The sequence below is a fragment of the Phocoena phocoena genome, chromosome 18 (assembly GCF_963924675.1).
Source record: "Phocoena phocoena chromosome 18, mPhoPho1.1, whole genome shotgun sequence".
In the NCBI taxonomy this organism is placed as follows: domain Eukaryota; kingdom Metazoa; phylum Chordata; class Mammalia; order Artiodactyla; family Phocoenidae; genus Phocoena; species Phocoena phocoena.
The window spans coordinates 51,982,981-52,005,287 of NC_089236.1; the positions used below are offsets into that span (position 1 = coordinate 51,982,981).

The window sequence follows — 22,307 nt, forward strand, 5'->3', positions numbered from 1 at the left end:
TAAAAGAAGATACATCACTATAGAGTCTAAGGATAATAAGAGTATATTATGAACAACTTATGCCAATAAATTCAGCAACTTAGATGAAATGGGCAAATTACTTGGAAGACACAACTACCAAACCTCACTCAAGAAGAATGGGTAACTGCAATATCCCTGTGTCTACCAAGGAGAGTAAATTTGTAGAATAATTTTTTTTTTTTGCTACTTAAAATACTAGTAGATTTTACATTAACAAATGAATTCCTTTTAGATAGGATGGCCTTTTAACTTCTTTCATAATTCATTTTGCTTTTTTGACATACCATACTATTCATTCATTTAAAGTGTACAGTTCAATGGTTTATATATTATACATGCACAAATCAGTGCAACCATCACCACAGTCAATTTTAGAGCATTTTCATCACCCCCCAAAAAAACACTGTGCCATTCAGCTATCACGCCTCTAGTTAATCTTCTTTTTTATTAAAGAAAAATAAACTGCATATAAGCAAATACAGCATATCCATTAACATACATAGCAATATATGGATTATTTTACTTAATAAAAGAAAATGAAAAAAGAAAAATACATAAGAAATCCATTCTGATAAAAATTCTCAGCAAACTAGAAACAGAAGGAACCTCCTCAAACTGATTAAGAGCAGTTACAAAAAAACTACGGTGAAAGACTGAATACTTTCTTTTTACGATCTAGAAAAGGAAGACTAATCTCACTACTTTTATTCAACATGGTAGTGAAGGTCTTAGCCAGTGCAGTAACATAAGATTGGAAAGGAAGAAGTAAAACTGACTTTCTTTGAAGATTACATGATTATCTATAAAGAAAATCCCAAAGATACCACAAAAAAGCTTCCAGAACCAATAAGTGAATTTAAGGGGACCAGAAGATATAGGTTTAATACCAAAAGTCAACTGTATCTTTATACACTAGAAATGAATAACTGGAAAGTGAAATTAAAAATATCATTTACAATAGCATCAAAACCATGAAATGTTTAGGGATCAATTTAATAAAATGTGTAAGACAGGTACACAGAACTGAACTATAAAATACAGCTGGCAGAAATTAAAGAAGATCTAAATAAATGGACAGACCTAAATAAATATCATATTCATGGACAGGAAGACTCAATATTAAGATGTCAATTCTCCCCAAACCGACTTAGCACTTTGGTGCAATTCCAATCAATATTCCAGTAGGTTTCTTTTTATTTATTTATTTGTTGGGGAGGAAGAAACTGACAATTTGCTTTTAAGCTTTCTATGGAAATGGAAAGGACCTGGAATAGCCAAAACAACTTTGAAAAAGACTTGGTTGGAATCTTGTCTCATGATTCTCTATAAAGCTACAGTAATCAAGACAGCCTGATCCTGGTGTAAGAATATATGTGTAGATTAATGAAACAGAATAGGGTTCTTTTCATCAAATGGTAGTAGAAGAAGAGAACATCTACATGCCAAAAAAATGAACCTCAACCGTTAGCTCATACTGTATAGAAAAACTTGAAATGTATATAGTTCTAAATAAAAGAACTAAAGTTCTAAGGTTTCTAGAAGAAAACAGGAGAAAATCTTTGTGACCGTAATTAGATAAGATATAAAAATCATGAGTCATTTAAAAAAATAGATAAATTGGACTTTATCAAAATTAAAAACTACCTCAGAACAGAATAAAGAAAAAAAAATGAAGAGAATTGAGGACAGTCTCAGAGACCTCTGGACAACATTAAACACACAAACTTTTGAATTATAGGGGTCCCAGAAGAAAACAGAAAGGGACTGAGAAAATATCTGAAGAGATTATAGTTGAAAACTTCCCTAATATGGGAAAGGAAATTGTCAATCAAGTCCAGGAAGCGCAGAGAGTCCCACAGAGGATAAATCCAAGGAGAAATACGCCAAGACACATATTAATCAAACTATCAAAAATTAAATACAAAGAAAAAAATACTGAAAGCAGAAAGGGAAAAGCAACAAATAACATACAAGGGAATCCCCATAAGCTTAACAGCTGATCTTTCAGCAGAAACTCTGCAAGCCAGAAGGGAGTGGCAGGACAGATTTAAAGTGATGAAAGGGAAAAACCTACAACCAAGATTATTCTCCCCAGCAAGGATCTCATTCACATTTGATGGAGAAATTAAAACCTTTATAGACAAGCAAAAGCTAAGAGAATTCAGCACCACCAAACCAGCTTTACAACAAACGCTAAAGGAACTTCTCTGGGCAGGAAACACAAGAGAAGGAAAAGACCTACAATAACAAACACAAAACAATTAAGAAAATGGTAATAGGAACATACATATCGATAACTACCTTAAATGTAAATGGATTAAGTGCTCCAACCAAAACATACAGACTGGCTGAATGGATACAAAAACAAGACCCGTATATATGCTGTCGACAAGAGACCCACTTCAGGCCCAGGGACACATACAGACTGAAAGTGAGGGGATGGAAAAAGATATTCTCCATGCAAATGGAAATCAAAAGAAAGTTGGAGTAGCAATTCTCATATCAGACAAAATAGACTTTAAAATAAAGACTATTACAAGAGACAAAGAAGGACACTACACAACGATCAAGGGATCAATCCAAGACGAAGATGTAGCAATTGTAAATATTTAGGCATCCAACATAGGAGCACCTCAATACATAAGGCAAATGCTAACGGCCATAAAAGGGGAAATCGACAGTAACACAATCATAACACCCCACTTTCACCAACGGACATATCACCCAAACTGAAAATAAATAAGGAAACACAAGCTTTAAATGATACATTAAACAAGAAGGACTTAATTGATACTTATAGGATATTTCATCCAAAAACAACAGAATACACTTTCTTCTCAAGTGCTCATGGACACTCTCCAGGATAGATCATATCTTGGGTCACAAATCAAGCCTTGGTAAATTTAAGAAAATTGAAATCGTATCAAGTATCTTTACTGACCACAACACTATGAAACCAGATATCAGTTACAGGAAAAAAATCGGTAAAAAATACAAACACATGGAGGCTAAACAACATGCTACTAAATAACCAAAAGATCACTGAAGAAATCAAAGAGGAAATCAAAAAATACCTAGAAACAAATGACAATGAAAACATGACGACCCAAAACCTATGGGATGTAGCAAAAGCAGTTTAAGAGGGAAGTTTATAGCAATACAATCCTACCTCAAGAAACAAGAAACATCTCAAATAAACAACCTAACCTTACACCTAAAGCAATTAGAGAAAGAAGAACAAAAATCCCCCAAAATTAGCAGAAGGAGAGAAATCATAAAGATCAGATCAGAAATAAACGAAAAGGAAATGAAGGAAACGATAGCAAAGATCAATAAAACTAAAAGCTGGTTCTTTGAGAAGATAACCAAAACTGATAAACCATTAGCCAGACTCATCAAGAAAAAAAGGGAGAAAATTCAAATCAATAGAATTAGAAATGAAAAAGGAGAAGTTACGACAGACACCGCAGAAATACAAAGGATCATGAGAGATTACTCAAAGCAACTATATGCTAATAAAATGGACAACTTGGAAGAAATGGACAAATTCTTAGAAAAGTACAACCTTCCAAGACTGAACCAGGAAGAAATAGAAAATATAAACAGACCAATCACAAGCACTGAAATTGAAACTGTGATTAAAAGTCTTCCAACAAACAAAAGCCCGGGACCAGATGGCTTCTTCACAGGTGAATTCTATCAAACATGTAGAGAAGAGCTAACATCTACCCTTCTCAAACTCTTCCAAAATATAGCAGAGGGAGGAACACTCCCAAACTCATTCTACGCAGCCACCATCACCCTGATACCAAAACCGGACAAAGATGTCACAAAAATAGAAAACTACAGGCCAACATCTCTGATGAACATAGATGCAAAAATCCTCAACAAAATACTAGCAAACAGAACCCAAAAGCACCTTAAAAGGATCACACATTATGACCAAGTGGGGTTCATCCCAGGGATGCAAGGATTCTGCAATATATGCAAATCAATCAATGTGTTGCACCATATCAACCAGCTGAAGGATAAAACCATATGATCATCTCAATAGATGCAGAGAAAGCTTCTGACAAAATTCAACACCCATTTATGATAAAAACTCTCCAGAAAGTAGGCATAGAGGGAATTTACCTCAACATAATAAAGGCCATATATGACAAACCCACAGCCAACATCGTTCTCGATGGTGAAAAACTAAAACCGTTTCCACTAAGATCAGGAACAAGACAAGGTCACCCACTCTCACCACTATTATTCAACAGAGTTTTGGAAGTTTTAGCTACAGCAATCAGAGACAAAAAAGAAATAAAAGGAATCCAAATCGGAAAAGAAGTAAAACTGTCACTATTTGCAGATGACATGACACTATACATAGAGAATCCTAAAGATGCTACCAGAAAACTACTAGAGCTAATCAATGCATTTGGTAAAGTAACAGGATACAAAATTAATGCACAGAATTATCTTGCATTCCTATACACTAACAATGAAAAATCTGAAAGAGAAATTAAGGAAACACTCCCATTTACCACTGCAACAAAAAGAATGAAAATACCTAGGAATAAACCTATCTAAGGAGACAAAAGACTTGCATGCAGAAAACCATAAGACACTGATGAAAGAAATTAAAGAGGATACAAACAGATGGAGAGATATACCATGTTCTTGGACTGGAAGAATCAACATTGTGAAAATGACTAAACTACCCAAAGCAATCCACAGATTCAATGCAATCCCTATCAAACTACCAACGGAATTTTTCACAGAACTAGAACAAAAAATTTCACAATTTGAATGGAAACACAAAAGACCCGGAATAGCCAAAGCAGTCTTGAGAAAGAAAGACGGAGCTGGACATCAGGCTCCCAGACTTCAGACTATACTACAAAGCCACTACAGAAATCAAGACAGTATGGTACTGGCACAAAAACAGAAATATAGATCAATGGAAGAGGACAGAAAGCCCAGAGGTAAACTCACGCACATATGGTCACCTTATCTTTGATAAAGGAGGCAAGAATATAAAATAGAGAAAAGACAGCCTCTTCAATAAGTGGTGCTGGGAAAACTGGACAGCTACAGATAGAAGAATGAAATTAGAACACTCCCTATCACCATACACAAAAATACACTCAAAATGGATTAAAGACGTAAATGCCAGACACTATAAAACTCTTTGAGGAAAACAGGCAGAACAGTCTTAGGACATAAATCACAGCAAGATCCTTGTTGACCCACCTCCTAGAGAAATGGAAATAGAAACAAAAATAACAAATGGGACCTAATGAAACTTAAAAGCTTTTGCACAGCAAAGCAAACCATAAACAAGATGAAACGAGGGCCCTTAGAATGGGAGCGAATATTTGCAAACAAAGCAACTGACAAAGGATTAATCTCCAAAATTTAAAAGCAGCTCATGCAGGTCAATATAAAAAAAAAAACCCAAAAAACCAAACATCCCAGTCCAGAAGACCTAAATAGACATTTCTCCGAAGAAGATATAGATTGCCAGCAAACACATGAAACTGAGTTATTTGTAGTGAGGCGGATGGACCCAGAGACTGTCATACAGAGGGAAGTCAGTCATAAAGAGAAAAACAAATACTGTACGCTAACACATATATATGGAATCTAAAAAAAAAAAAAAGAAGGGTTCTTAAGAACCTAGGGGCAGGACAAGAATAAAGACAGAGAGAATGGACTTGAGGACATGGGGAGGGGGAAGGTTAAGCTGAGACGAAGTGAGAGAGTGGCATGGACATATATACACTACCAAATATAAAACAGATAGCTAGTGGGAAGCAGCTGCATAGCGTAGGGAGATCAGCTCGGTGCTTTGTGACCACCTAGAGGGGTGGGATAGGGAGGGTGGGAGGGAGATGCAAGAGGGAGGAGATATATGTATATGTATAGCTGATTCACTTCGTTATAAAGCAGAAACTAACACACCATCGTAAAGCAATTATACTCCAATAAAGATGTTGAAAAAAAGACCATATTTAAAAAATAATAAAAAAATAAAAACGCTACTTTCTACAGGGTTCTATTAAATAACACCTGGGAAAAGGCAACATTATAGGGGCAGAAAATATCTCAGTGGTTGCCAGGGGCTAGGAATGAGATGAGGGGATTGAATGCAAAGGAACAACGGGGAAATTCTGGGAGAGATGTGTTTTAAAACTTGCTTGTAATGATTTCACCACTGTATACATCGGTCAAAATTTGAAACGACGCAGTTTAAAAAGATCAATTTTTTGTAAGTTAAATTTACTTCAAAAACCTGACTTATAAAATGATTCCCTTAAATGTTACGTTATCTCACCGCCATCAAACCACTAGCATAACCTTTCCTATTCAATCTTAATGCCTCAGCATACACTCTCCTAGAGTTAGGCCAGCCTCATCAAGGCGCCCTTGCTCTCATCCTATTAATCTGACTTTCATCCATTCTCTTTCGGGTCTAACACAAAGTCTAATATCCCCCAAGAAGCCTTCTCTGACCACTCCAGGGCACAAACAATAACCTCAATGTACTCTGAAATCCTGATATGCAACTGACGTGCAATTTTTCACACATTTAATAAGTAGATTATATACTGTAGAGTATTCCTGTTGATCTGTTTTTGGGAGGGAGGGGATGGACTGTTCACATCTAAGAACAGAAGGTAAGCTTTCTGAGGGCTTGTTACCAGCTCGTAAGGTTATTTAGCAAAGAACTGACATCTGTTAAGATTCAGCTGATTTAATGAGTAGTTACTCAGTCTTGCAGTCGTGCAAATATCTCCTAAAGATGCTGAAAAAAATCACCAGAGTTTATGAAATCCCATTTTTTTTTTTTTTTTTACAGAACCCAAACAGAAAAATGTGGATGATTTAGATGCTACTGTATCAGAAGGCACAGGGTTAGCCTAGGTAAGTCCTTGAAATTATCTTTCAAAGGGCTGTCAAGTTGATTATTTACAGCATCTAAAGACACAAGAATATGAAGACTAGTCAGGGTTGACCTCTCTTTTGGAAAATGGATGAGGTTGTCCTCTTAGATATAGTGCTTTAGTTTAGACCAAATAAGTTAGGCAAATGAATTTTAGAAGAAATTTCAAGAACAGTATAAAGAACAGGTTATTCCAATAAAAGTTTACTGAACACACGTGTGTTTATGCCATGGTGGATATAAAGACAAACCAGACATGTACTTGGTCTTTAAGAAGGTATAATTAAGTAGAAGATATAAAACATGTATACAAATAAACCTAACGAGAGAAACCAAGAAGAGACACAGAAATTACTATGAAGCTTAGCAGAGGACATACTACTTTGTGTCTTCTCCGCAACCTTCTTTATGATTTCCCCTGAACAATCATAAAGGAGGCTCATGGAGAAGACAGTACTTTTGAGCTGAACCGTGAAGGATAGAGAAGATGGCGGAAGGCGCACAGCACAGTCAATGATGAAGCTGATTTTACAAGTGCCAACATTTAAACACAACAGCCCAAGGTTTAGAGCAAATTTTGTTGTTACTTAAAATACCAGCTAGATCATACATGAACAAAAAGTGAATATCTTCTGGTAGTTCCTTCATCTTCTTTCTAAGTAAAGTAAAAACTATTAAGTTTAGTTTTAGTTAAAGATACAGAAACTAGTATCCCATATACATTAAAATACACAGCAGTACATGGATTATTTCAGTGAACAAAAGTAACAAAGTGAAATAAGTATTTTTAGAATATAAATAAATACATTGTATACTTTTTCTTCTCCTTCAGGTGATGACAATAGTGCTTTTTCCTCTTGTTCTGGTGTGGGTTCAGCGTCTCCAGAGATGAGCTTTCCAAATACCTGGTGGAGAAGAGAAGGAGGTGAGAACAACTCAATGGCAGAACCTCCTCTGAGAAGGCTAGAGAGGAGTCAGTAGCTGGCTCTGTGGGCTTTATGCTACTAGGCTATTCCTACTGCACACCTCTACTCTTCAGGAGGTGAATGCAAAGTGAAATACAAGAATTCAGGGCTATGAGAAGAAAAAAAGGGGCCACGTTGGTAGCCAGCAATCTCTAACAAGCTTTCCAAAATATTCTGTTAACCTCTTGATATTACTGTTGAAGTAGTATATTATTTCAACTTATCCTGTGCTAGAAAATGTGTAGTAGGGACACTCACCTGTGATGTGATAAGTCTGAACACTCGTAGAGTCTCAGCTTCACAGTTCCTTTGCTGGGCCACACTGGCTGAAATCTGGCCAGCAATTTTTGTGCTTTCGCCATCCTTCCAGCCCAGAACCTTAACTTGTCGAACTCTCAGTGTATTTTCTGGGCCCTTTAATTCAATTTTGATGATGTGATTATCCCCTCCTGGAAGCTCACTTGTTACCCAACCAATGTGCCTGGAATCCAGATCGACCTAGGAGAGCAGAAAAGGGATAGAAACCTGATACAGGTGTACTACTATTTTACCACTGTCCTAGACTTTGCATTAATAACGGCAAGCTCAAATAACAAATAATTGTAGCCACAGAAAAGCTTATTAGATTAGTTCACACTGATTATCTTATTTAAACCTTGTGAGGATAATACAATACTATAGCAGCTACAGATGAAAAAAGTGAGGTTAATTAACACAGATGGCAGACGTCTAGTAAGTGATGGAGTTGAGAATTAAAATGCAGGTCTGCTTACTGTATGGCTTCCGAGCACAAGTTACGTAAGTGAAACCACTGCAAACAATTGACACGACTGTACCTACACTGACTGTAAGTAGAAATACTCACATGATCAAGCAATGAAGTCCTGTTTTGTGCATCTTCACATGAAAGCACATTTAAAGCAAGGATTTTTGCTGTGCAGTTACTTAATATATTTTACTTTTGAAGAAAAATTATATAATATGTAAATTCACATTGGTCATTACTTATTTCAGTATATTTCATTGAGAATACAACTTTTTTTCAAGGATTAAATTTCAGTGTACTGTAAAATGGTTTTTGACACTATTCACTCACAAGTAAGTGAGTTTATACAGAATCTCAGTCACATGCCCAAATAGAACTTAACTTGTTTCTAGAGTTGGTTTGTAAATTGACTTTCAACCTGGATATAGTCACAGTGTTGTAACTGAAAGATTTTCAAGCTACAAGACAACAACCTACATTTCAACCTGAAGTGTGGGTGAACCAAGGTGACAGTTGTGAAGCGGATCTATGATGAATTTTAAGGCACCCTGAGTCGCCGCAGGGGAGCAGGAGTCAGGGTGGAGGGCTATAGCACGGTGTACCTGCTCATCACTAGAGAGATTTAGGGAAATAATGGGTAAGATGTTTAGAACAGAGATGGTTGTAACTATTCCTATACATGGACCATTTGCCAATTGAGTGTTTTGTAAATAGACGATTTCCTATAATACTTGTACTTGGGTGGCATGCCAAAATTAGAACTCAACAGTGGATACTGAGAAGAAGAAATTTCTCCTTGGGCAGTAAAACATTTAATGACAAAGTTTTAATTACCTGCTTTATTCTGCACAAATCTTCTACTGCTTTGCCAGTTAAGAAGGTCATCGAGGTAACTTTATTCTAAAATAAACAATTCAAAAGAGTTACTATGCCATGTTCCTGGCTCCAGAACTGACAGTGATTTCTTACAGCCTATCAATGTAACACCTCTGCCTGTCTTTTATGGTCCTTCCGAACTGACTTCATTCCATCTGCCCAACCAACAACAGTTCCTACAACTCCACTCTTTTCTTATTCTCACAAACTCCATCTTGAATCTCACATTTCAGCCCTTCTCTATGGGCTCTGAGAGAGGAGGTTGGCATTCCCTCTTTTCATCCAAAGTCTAATCATTTAAATTCTATCTTTATCATGAAGCCTTTCAGCAACTTGCCTTGCTACTCATGTGCCATTTTTATCACATTGTTCTCATTGTTTCCAGCTGTAAAAAGGAGGAAGACAGGTAGCTTAGGCAACAAATACTTGTGAGTAACATGATGGACCCAGACGGCCTTAGGGACTTGGAGAAGGATATATGAGAGGGATGGGTTCTACCCCCTCGAGATCCTTGTCAAACTAGGGAAGGAACATTAACACACAAAGTAAAATATCAAAAGAAATTCAATACCTTTAAGTACTGAAAAGAGTCACACTGGTACTAGAGCCAGAGACCTTAAGTTTGAGTAAGTTTTATGCCAAGCACATCAAGAAAGAGACTGATCTACTAATTCCTTGGAGAGCTGCATACTTTTAAGTGCTATAGGCTGATGCAATTCGAATCAACAAGTGCTGTGTTTAAGGCAGTGTGGTGGGCAGGCTGCGGGGACACAGAGGTATGTAAGTCTTAATGATGCATATAAATTAGAGGAGGTTTCCTAAAAGAAAAGCTGATGTCAGCATACATACTGGGGCTTTAAAAAATGAATATTATCATGATTATCTCTCATAAAAGACAAAAATGTCAAATTGAGTGCAACCATTGTTTTGAGGGAAAGTGTGTCCTAGCTTACAACATGCATCAAAGATAGCACTGCACTGAGCAGTGAGTTCCTGACAGAAAAATGTTTTGATTTGTTATACTTGACTTTCAAGTAAGATAAAGTAGTTGTACCAACTGGACTGTTGGGTCTCAAGAGGAGGTAAGCTAGTGATATACTAGCTAAGCCTTTATTCCTTATTCAATCTGAGCTGATGGACAGAAGTTGGGGTGACCGTGGATGGCAAGGAGTGCTCTGACTGCACACTGAACTTCTGTGGCTGGCGTTCTCCGTACAGGAGACCCAAACCCATCACTTTGGCTGTCCCTGGGAAAGGAGATACACAAATGGGATCAGAGAAGCTTGGCAATGGCCCAAGGGGACTTATTAATACTATATCTGCTAGCAAGCCACTTCCATTCAGAGGGAAAAAAATCCCAAGAAGTATTCTTCCCCAGGAATGGGGTAAAAGCGTGGGAGTCTGGTAGTTGGTGCTACTTTTTTCTCGGCTCTGAACACTCAAGTAAATAGGATGCTTTTTCCTCTTCAGTGCTTTTTGTAGAAGAGTGCTCGATTCAGTGGAAACATGTAGACAAGCTAGAGCTAGGGAGAACATAAAGTATGATTACTTAGGTTAGTCCAGGAACCTCCCCTAATTCCCTCATGATGGCCGGGGGGTGAGGATTAAAAACTGAAAGCTAATTACACTATCGGTCAAAGTGTATTAAGTGCCATCAGAGTAGTATAAAAAAGAACCCAGAGGAGAGAAAGAGTAATTTTTATAGATGAGGTACTGGGAGAGGATTTGTCTATCGGGTCTTAGATTTGGGAAGGATATGAAAAGCAGAGTTTAAGGAGAGGACTTCCAGGCCAAGGAAATAGCCTGAACAGGGGGCATGGAGGTAAACAATCAGGGAATGGATATTTATATTGCTTAGCTATAGCCATGGTATATTTGTAATCAGACCTTTTCTTAGAATTGGTATTCTACAGTGCTCCCAGTCATATTCATCTGTTTTTAGACTTAAGATTTATTTTAGAACTATAAAAATATAGTTTGGTTGGTGAATTCCAGATGAAAATCTCTTTGCTAAAACTCAGAAATGAGACTGCATGATAAATAAAGGTCTGAAAAGAACTAACGAACCACAAATTAAGTTTCCTTTCTTACCCCAAGATCTCGGGAATTGTCCACATGAACAGATACATAGCGGGCATTGATTCCTTTCACACAGTTGATGGTGACGTTCTTGGTTTTGTTTTTATCCTCATCTCCTGATTCCCAGAAGGTTTCTGTGGAACCATCTGTCAAACTGCCAATCATGGCAGGTCGGCTAGAAGTTTTTATGTCAACAATGCTGGTTAAGTCCTTTAAGCACATTACAATGCATAATTCCTACCAGAAACAAATACACGTAATTATAACACTCAAATGGACATCTCGCATGATAATAAAACGAACAGACATGAGATAAGAAATAGCAGCAAGAATCCAATTATTTAGAAGTAATTTTCAGTTTCTCCTTCAATACATCGTTGAGTATTAACAATGCTAAATGACTGACCTGACTCATGGCCTCAAAGCCAGACTGTATGCTGATGCTGAAACTCTCTTCACTGTCTCCATCATCTGATTTTGACAAAATATTGTTAATGTGATGAAAGACGTTGCTCTGATGGAGGAACTGGTGATCAGATTGCTTGAATTTCAGACTCCAGCATCTAAAAAGGCATAAGTAATACATTAAAAAATTCTTTTTTGGGAACCTCTAAGGGATTCCTGGGAAAAAAGCACTCTGTAGCTAATATTTCAAGAAATCTTAAGGCTCTAGGTACAAAAAATACAAATTTTAAAAATTCAAGAAACAAAATTATTTCTACTGGCTTTTATTCATTCCTTTTTTTTTTTTTTTTGAGAAATAAAGGTCATTTCTTTCGAACAATATAAATTCTAAGGAAAGTTCACACATTTTCAAACTGGATACATGAAGGTCAAGGCTACAGAAGCAAAAAAGGTAACAAATCAGCTTTGTAGACAAGTGTTACCCCAACTATAAGAGCCTCTTAAATGTATTAGTGTTACAATTCCATACTAATCCATCATAGTATAACACACTTTGTACTTCAAAAATCTTGTGAGGAGGAAACAAAATCTCCTCTCTGCTGGTCTTATCGTTAGGCACGTGGGTAGCCAAAATCACTCCTTCAACCTATTTCTTATAAAAATCAGTGGAGGATTTATTTATATGTGTAGTCTAGTACACGGCTCTAATGACAAGGTCCACAATGTAAAAGTAATGTTGAATCTCAGCAGGTCTGGACTTAAAAGGAGGCGATGCTCTTCAATGTAGTTTTAGGATTGGCTGCATATGACTAGGCTCTATTTCTCTTGATATTCTTTTCAATTCAAAATCCTATTTTGATTTCTGTTTTTGAGATTTCATTCCCTCTCCCTTTTTGTGACATTTAAGACTGTACTGTTGAGTAGCACTGAGACACGTGACTTCGGGTAGAAGAGAGGGAAAAGTGAGGAGGACTGTTACAGACTGTGATAATTTAGAGGACTAAGTAGTATATTATCCACATTTTACAGAGGGGCCAACAGGCACGAACTAAGAAGAAGGACAATTCTAAATTATGACAGTCATGAGGGGGGCACCATTCACATAATGCAGGTATTCTTTCTATCTTACTATTTAAAGAGGTCTTTCAAGCATTTTGTGCTTTGACTACTCCACAAAATCCCTTTTCCAGGGTACCAACAATACTTAGATATAAGATTACCTCAGGGCCATTTGCTGTAACGAACTGCCGCTGGGGAGAGACATCATAAGATCAGAGATCGTTTGAAGTAAGCGGTGAAATGTATGTGGTAAAGGATGGGCAGCTTCCCCTGCAATCACTATATCTGAGAGTGGATGTTCACATACTCTTGTATCTTTCTCCTAAGACAGAAATTGAAAGCAAGTTGATCAATTTGTCTGCTGGAAGGAATTCTCCCCCCACACAAAAAATGTATACTTTAAGGATATTCATGTAACAGAAATGTAAACAAAATCAAACCATACCCAAGGCATCCGTTAAGATTAACTAATTATGTTTGTATTATTTTAAAGGAAAAAATGATAGGGTCACCTATAAATAAAATCACCAGACAAATAAATGCCACATATGAGTATCAATTCCAGTGTACTCACTAGTCTACTAGCAGAAATGAGCCGTTCCCTTCAGTTGAGCCTCACCCAAATTGCTGACCTACAGAGCTGTAAGCCAATAAGCAAGCGTTTTCAGCCACTGGGTTTTGGGGCGGTTTGTTACACAGGAATAGACAGCTCTCGTGAATGCGTGATAATCTCACGTTGTAATTGTGGTTTTTTTTCTGTTTTTACTTGCAGCTCTGTTGATTTTTACTTCTTTAAAGGCTATACTATTAACTACAAACCTACATTAACTACACAGAGCTACTCTTATCATTTTGTAGAAAGCCTCTTTATCCCTATTAATAATTATGTCTTGAAGTCTGTTTTTTTCTGATGTTCAACTAGCTAAGTTTGGTTGGTATTTACCCAGTATATCTTTTTCTACTTTTAATCTTCCTCTATCCTTATGTTTTAGATGTGATGCTTATAAACAGTATCTAGCTTTTGTTTTTTTCTGCCTATTCTGACAGTCTTTTAAATGGAGGATTTAGTCCTCTACTTTTTTATTCTAGAAATAGAAATGAGGCCCACAAGTCACAGCTACAGAGGTGGAAATGGGGCTGGAATCCAGGCTTCCAGGGTCCAAGTTCAATGCTTTTCCATGATACAGCCTGCCTCCTATAAAATACAAGTCCCTTCTAGCCAGAGGTTTTTGAATTTCATGTCCCTACACAGTATCATTTTCACTCTCTGTACCGTACAGTAATGTTGTAAAGGAGACTGATCTTCTCTGTAATAATGTTGCCCTGTTTATCTGTCTTATACTGCACTGTGACAGTGTTTATCTTGCAGTTGATTGCTTCGAGACAGTGATGGCTAGGGAGAAATCAGAATTGACTGACAGCGTTTTTGGAGACAGAAGACTTTCACTCAGCATAGTTAATATGTTGCTCATAGCACTGAAATTTTATTCCTGCCTTTAGGTTATATAATCTGTGAATGACCTCATGAAAATTACTGCACTATCTGAAAGTAGCTCTACTCTTCTATAAAAATATGGACAATTAAAAAAACCAAGAACCTCACTTACTTGTTCTGCATTTTCTTTGTTTGTTTTATTTTCCTCATCCTCTTCTTCTTCTGGTTCCACTGGAGCAGGAGTCAGTGACGCCACAAAATGCCACAGAATATCATGGAGAGAAGTTGTTTGGATGACATTACACAGAAGCCAGTTGAAAGCCTGAATAAATGATGGTTAAATAAGTCCAAGATAAAAAGAAAATACACGAGTGAACATAGCAGGACTTTTCTTATTCGGAAACAAAGAACCTTCCTGGACTAAGTCTTTTAAGGAAAGATACTAGGAAGTCTGATCTTCATTTCACTGCAAGTACACTGAACTTACACAGTCGATAATTTTGGGCCTAATTAGAAAATTAATAATAATAGGGAAAATAATACCTATGAAATGCAATACCAAAATACTTTTTATTTCAAAAATTTGTCTTCATATTAATTTACCCATGCACATTTTTTTTCCAACTTGCATTCAGGATCAACACAGGATGTTTCTTAAGTCCTACACAAGCTACCATTTACTTAAATATACTCATACTGCTCCCACTGATGAAATGGCAGGTTACCTCCTACCCATGATAAAGAAAAACATTTATTACATACAAGTCTATGATATATAGCAATCCATTTCCAGAGACTCAAATAAGTTATTACTGTTAAATTTACAACTCACAAGCGCACTTTTCATCCCCTTTGCAGGATTATTCTAACTGAAAAGACGCTGTGATTACAAAAAGCTTTTTAAAAAAGATATTATCAGGATTCAAATAATGAAGCAATGAAGAAATAAAGTTTTTTAGAGCACTTAACTATGAAACTCTAAATTCATTTCTATTCATAAACTTGAGTTTAATTTTGTTGCGAACATGATATTTTCTACTCACTGAAGCCTCTTAATTTGTCACAATTTCTGTCTGGTAGAAAAGTTCATCATTAAATAGAATCATCACATGAACTGTATGATGAATGAATCAATAATCCTATTAATGTATTCTTACCTCCATAGCAAAAACTCGACAAGCAGATTTCCTTAAGGCCTGTTTCATTGCTATTTCAAGACCTTCCAGATCATGATGCTGTATAACAAAGGCTAAAACTGGCCACTGGAAATTTCGTTCTCCTTTGGAAAGAGAGCTGTGGGCTGAGATTAGCCGGGAAAGCTCAGGAGATGGATGTCTCAAGAGGGAAGAACCAACTTCTATTTAAAGGAAAAAAAAAAGAAAATTATTAACTTTTATAGGTAATACATATGATTAACGTATTTAAGGTGATATTAATGAATAGTATCTAGCTTATTCATTTTAGAGTCTTTGCAGTTTTTTTGTTTTTATTTTTGCAGGTCTGAATCTAAAGTCCATGCTTTCTAAAGCACTAAACACAAAGTGATTTATTTTCTCCCTAAATGGAATCTACATCTTATCCCCATCATTTTCTACAGGACTGCTTTATAACAAATGTTACTTCAATAAGAGCTCAAAAATACTTGTTGAATGAACCTATAAATCATTAATATTTGATTTATTAATAATATTTTCCTTGAAGATCTTCAATAAGATACATAATTATGTACCTATAAATATTAGGTCAGATCTTCATTTAGTAAGTGGTCGGCCTGATAAATCATTAACACATTATCCTTTTTTTCCTCTTTATTCTTGAGACAGAATCAATCAGCCCTAGTTTGAGGCTGTTGATACCAATTGGTCCAGATTATCTAACATTTTTACTGATTAAGAGCTAGCCATATCCCCAGTTTTATTATCTATTGGAGTGGTAGTAGCTACAGGAGTTATAAGCTTCTATTGCGAGTGGGAAGATCACTGTGAAAGTGTTAAGTCATTGAAACTGCTGGTTCACTGAAGCTTAGAGGAAGGGAGAGTGGTAGCAATATTTGGCTTAGATATCTAACAAGTAATGTACTTTAAAGGTCAATTTATTCTTAAATAACACTGGATGATCTCTGGGTGTCTCTTCCAACTGAGATGTGAAATTTAGAGAGGCACATTTATGGCTAAGTCACATAAAAGGAATGTCTACCACAATTTAAAATTAATCCATTCCTCTGCCTTCAAAAATTAGATTTTAGGGCTTCCCTGGTGGCGCAGTGGTTGAGAGTCTGCCTGCCGATGCAGGGGACGCGGGTTCGTGCCCCGGTCCAGGAAGATCCCACATGCCGCGGAGCGGCTAGGCCTGTAAGCCATGGTCGCTGAGTCTGCGCGTCCGGAGCCTGTGCTCCGCAACAGGAGAGGCCACAATAGTGAGAGGCCCGCGTACCGCAAAATAAATAAATAAAAAAAAATAATAAATTAAAAAAAATAGATTTTAAAAAATATCTACAAATAAAACCATTTGGATCACTCAATCTTCTTTTTTATTTTATACTTACCAGTGTCTCCACTGTTAACTCTTCTTCTAGGAATGGCTTTAACTCGTGCAGGTAAAATGGAGTGTTGTTTATCATATTCAGAAGCAACAACTGAGTATGATCTTTGGAAGACAGTTCTCTTGGCAAGATCAGTATCAGTTATGGGACTGGTTTCCAAACTGCAGATAGAACAAGATGACAGATAAAAACTCAAGAGAAAAAGTGAATGATGTGACAACTATATTTATTTAGTTTTTAACAGTGTGGTCAAATACGGGAACCTGTATTTCATGTGGAAGAATACAAATTCAAAGCCAACTTGACAATCCCTCTCTAAATCATAATTTGATCTTTCCAAATGTAGCCACATTTTGACTGATTTCAGAACTGCATCTTAAAACTTTTAGTTTTCTTAAATCTACTTTGCATTTCAAATGAAAAAGAAGAAAAGGCTTCAAATGTTCTTAGCTCCTTTCAGAATCTAAAGTACCGTGGCGGACGACGTGTGTCATGATATTCAGGAAAATCAGGCAGATATATTCATAACAGCACTTAATAGAAAGAAAATGGATATGTACATACAGAGACCTAATAAAATGGAAAGTGAAAGGACGCAATTTTCCTTTGGCGCTGAGTGTTCTGTGAGGTTCCTCATTCTTTGGGGGTGCTGCCCAAAGCCCTATCCAGAGCATGGCTGCACCAAAGTGTACTGAGAGGTGACAAACTGAATTCCAGTGTCAGTTATATTATGCTTACATCCATATGAGAACTCAATGGTTTTCATGCGGGCTTTAGGAAACCAACACTTTTCTATGTACTATAGCAGCATTAAAAAACACTTGAAAAAGTATTAAGATGGTTATATAATTTCCTTTATTGAGACACTTTATAAGAAAGAGAAATACCTTTCTTTACTTTCTAAGGCAAATTTATAAACTATTCTTTTCATGTATTCTTTTCTCTGTCACCTCATTCCATACTGGGCTATTTTCGCTCTCACCCCGAGTTCTAGAGTTGTTTCTTTTCCATCATTCAAGCCAGGTTTAAAATCCTATGTCCCTCAGTAAAGCTTATATACTTTCTAGTAAGTGGCTAACGCCCTGGCCATTTTCTTTCCTCACTGCTGAAGTGTGTGCACATTCTTGTTTGAACAGATGATAAATGTTGTACATAACTAACTGGGGTAAAGGTGCCTGGATGTCAGTTTCCGCTGTTTGGCTCCAGAATGACCAGAATATAGGGATATGTTAATTTAATTCACTTTATATATGGTGTTACTATAAAGCACAAGACATTTTTTCTGCTTTTAGAGGAAGTTTTATCTATCAACGTAAAATATTGTTGTACAACCTAAAAAATAATGACTTGTTCTCATAAAATTGATCAAGCTTGTGAAGAAACTGAAGCAACACAAGAAAACCCAAAGGTTTCCTTTCTACTCACATCATGTTCACAGTTACTCATGCCTGAACTCTTGATGCTATCCTAAACTGATCCTTTTCATTATCCAGTCACTCAACAAGTCACACTGATTTTTCCTCCAAAATATTTCCTTTACCCATCTGTCTTTAACAACCATTGCCAACACAATCCGGTTCCACACACACAGCTGAAATCTTTGATTGAAATGTTCAGCTTCTCAGTTGACACTGTGAGACTATTTCTGCATTTGTACCATGTCATTCCTCCTCTAAAAACTCTCAGTGGTACCTTGCTTCCTTCTGCATTATATATATATATATATATATATATATATATATATATATGCGCTTCTCTTTAGTTTTCAAGAAGCCCTTTACTCTGATACTACAAGGGGGTAGGGTGGGGCCGGGGGGGAGCAGTGCAGGTAATAATCCAAGAAGCTCAAGATCTACTTTCAGTGCTACTTCTCCCATGAAACCTTCTCTAAGTACGGCCTCAAAGTGACCTTTCTCTAGTCTGATTTACTACAGCATTAAATGATATAATACACAATGGAAATGGAATCCTTTATTACTTCACTAGTTGATCTTTTCTCTCCAACCGGATCTGCCTCTGCTGTCAAGGACCTTACCTGATTCTTGAATGCATGCTTTTTCTTACTGCTCTAACAGTTAGCAGAGTTGACACAACTTCCTTCCCGAGATGGAGGTATGTGTGAAAGAACTTCTAGAGCATTCTCTTCTAGCTTACAGTCTTTCTTCCACCAAACACTGGACTCAACAGAAAGACAATAACTCAAGTACCTGGGTGGCATGGACTTCATGTTGCTCTCTGGCTCTTCAAATACATTAGGACTCGCATCAGGAGTTACTGATATGTACGGGGCAGGTACAGATGTTGAACGCAGGTATCTCATCTCATCCTGGAATAGGTTGTCATCTTGATAACCCACAAAATTTTCATGATGATGCCTGCATTAAATTAAACCCAATAACTTAAAAAGTATGATGGCAATACAGATAACTTTCTATTTTTAATCTCCTTCATAAAAGTAAAAGCAACTCATTAAGTCTGTAACTGAGGATTAAAGTATTAAAAGAGTTGTAGATGTAAGCCAAAGGAGATACACATAGATATTCCTGGTACCATAAACATTTCAAATCCAAAATTGAATTTATTTTCTTTCCTTTTTAGAACTTTTCCATCTTCTAGCTTTAGTGAGTGATCCCACCAGCTATCCAGATGCCTTACACTGAAGTATCTCGGTGTCACAGCAGGCTCAGCCCTCGACCACGACCAGTCACTTAGGCCTGTGGATACCAGGTTCCCTCTCACTATTCCCCTTCTTGTTCCCCATCATCACTGCCTTGCTTCAGGCTCATGACATTTCTTGCGTGGACCACTAGAGCACAGGCGGTGACCGTTTTTTTTTTTTTTTAAGAGTGAAATTTGAAAAAGATTAGATATATGAAATGTTCCATGGGTTAGAGGGATATCTATTCCCCATAGGGCTAAAAATATAAAATCCATAATTAGAGTATGCCAGCATTTTTTACATGTTTTACCATTTGATTCTATCCTTTTCAAACTGGAACAGAGAGGTACTAGCCTAAGTACAGTAAACAGGTGACTGAAGCTGAAGGCTTGCTGTACTCGGCATTCCTGATGATTTCCCCTGCAGTCCCAAATGTACTTAGTCTCACATTTTCATTTTTGTTTCCCACTCGTTTTACTGAATAATAAGTACAAAAACAAACAAACAAACTACATAACTCTGCTTCTCAAAATGGAACTGTTGGTTGGTAAGCCACGGCAGCAGGCAATTTCTAGGAATCTTCATTTGTCAGCTGATGAAAAAAATCTGAATTTGGCCTATGAAAGGCTGTTTTAGAGTATCAGTGTACAATGCATGAACATATGGGTTGCACCAGCAAAGCCCAATATAGGAAAAACAGTACACTGTTAACAGGCTTCTCTCCATCTTCACTTAAGCCCTTTGATCCGGTTTCCACATTAGCAGCAGAGTGATCTTCCAACTGCAAACCAGTTCACGCATTTCCCTGTTTAAAATTCTTCTTTATCCACTGTTTCCTCTATGGGATAAAATCCAACCTTAGCATGGGCTACAGAGCCACGCATTACCTGGTCTTGGGAAACAACACTTCATATATTTCTCCTGGTAACCAATACTTTAATAAGCCTGTATTCCTTAAATGGGTAATGCTATTTCATTTGTGTCCTCACATATGTGGTTTATGTCAGGAATTGCTTTCCTCTCATTTCCTGCTTGATTGATTTCTAGTTATCCTTCAAGACTGCTAAAATATCAGATCCTCTGGGAAACCTTTCTTTATTTCCTTGGCAAGATTCAGGTACTCTCTACCTTTTATGCTATGACAGTATTCTATACACACTTCTATCATAAGTACTCCTCACGTAACATTTTAAATGTTTCCTTTACATATCTGTCTCCACCAGAGTGTGAACACACGAAGTCAGGATTTTATTATATTCATCTTAGTGTAACACAAAGCTGGTACTCAGCTAACCAACATTTAAACGCTAACAGAATAATTTGAAAAATGAAAGATTTTGGATAGCAAATATCGGTTTATTTCCATTTTAGCATTTCCCGCTATTAACTCACTGACGTCTGCCTACCAAAGAGTAAAAGATAGCTGAAGTCTTACTAAGACATACTGTGCATTAATAATAAGACAGATCAACATAGTATTTACATATTTTTTCAAATACCTACTACTCTAAAGTTTATACCTCTACCAGTCCTATTTCTGAGTTAAGGCAACTCAGAAAATAAATTCCTGGAGGTCACTTTACTGTATACAATACGTACTGTAGTGTGGAAATTCAGGGCATGATATTAAACAGTAGCTGTTAATCCAAAGTGATTTAAAAAAACAACAGCCGAGTTATATTACCTAGCTAATGTCTGCAGGTAGAGACAAGGCATTTTAACTGGAAGATCCTCAGAAATGCCCTCTTTCACGCTGGGAAGTTGAGACTGGAATGGCTTTGTAGGATGGTAACACAGAATGCTTGGTTCGGCCGCGCTGCTCAGGGACAGCAGGAAGAGGGCGTTGGCTTTAATCACTTGGTGAGCTTCCATAGTGGGCAAGGCACGAGGCGTCTTGACTTGCATTGGCTTCCTCCTAGATTGTTTGACCTGGAAAGGAAATTTGTACGGATCTTTTCCTACTTCTACTCAAATTTTAAATTTCTTAACCTAAATATTTCGAGTTTCCAATAAAAATTATTCAATACTGTAGAACTGCTTTAAAAGAATAATAGTGATTCCCAAAAACAACATTCACTTCATGCTTCTCCTGAACTTTTATTAAAACTAATAGCAAACTACATTTTTCTCTTTCCTTGGGAAAGTTAAAAAACCTAAGTAGTAAAATCTAAATGTAGTTATCTAAATAAAAGAGTAAATAATCTGTGTGTGCGTGCGTGTGTGTGTATATTTGGCAAATATTTTTAGCTAGGTGTGTCACTAGTGTGAATGATCCTGACTTTCCATGAGTCCTCAACATAATTAAGGATTAAGAAAAAGAGAGAGGAGATAAAGAGTAGAAAAAGAAGAGGAAAAAGAGAAAGAGAGAGTTAAGAGAGATAAAGGTGAAGAGGGAAAGCTATATACATGTGTAGAATAGCAGACAAATTAATAATAAAAAATTACGCAGTAAACATCTGTCCATAAGGTATGTATGCTACAGGAGGGTTGTTTTGTGTTATCCCAAGATATAATTTGTTTTTGTAATTAAAAACAGCTGACCTGGTACATAAATGTATATATTATT

The 22,307-nt window shown here is 36.7% G+C and overlaps 1 protein-coding gene across 1 annotated transcript in view; it reads right to left on the bottom strand.

The window, feature by feature from the left end:
• Positions 1-22,307, bottom strand: part of MYCBP2 (MYC binding protein 2) — a 272,456-nt gene that overhangs the window by 21,904 nt on the left and 228,245 nt on the right. Inside the window, exons 58-68 of the mRNA XM_065896124.1 lie at positions 21,426-21,670; positions 19,290-19,457; positions 17,086-17,243; positions 15,698-15,897; positions 14,713-14,862; positions 13,267-13,427; positions 12,048-12,204; positions 11,654-11,878; positions 9,521-9,586; positions 8,179-8,418; positions 7,762-7,860 (exon numbers count right to left, since the gene is read on the bottom strand). Coding sequence (XP_065752196.1) covers positions 7,762-7,860; positions 8,179-8,418; positions 9,521-9,586; positions 11,654-11,878; positions 12,048-12,204; positions 13,267-13,427; positions 14,713-14,862; positions 15,698-15,897; positions 17,086-17,243; positions 19,290-19,457; positions 21,426-21,670 — 1,869 coding nt within the window. The remainder of the gene's footprint in view (positions 1-7,761; positions 7,861-8,178; positions 8,419-9,520; positions 9,587-11,653; positions 11,879-12,047; positions 12,205-13,266; positions 13,428-14,712; positions 14,863-15,697; positions 15,898-17,085; positions 17,244-19,289; positions 19,458-21,425; positions 21,671-22,307) is intronic.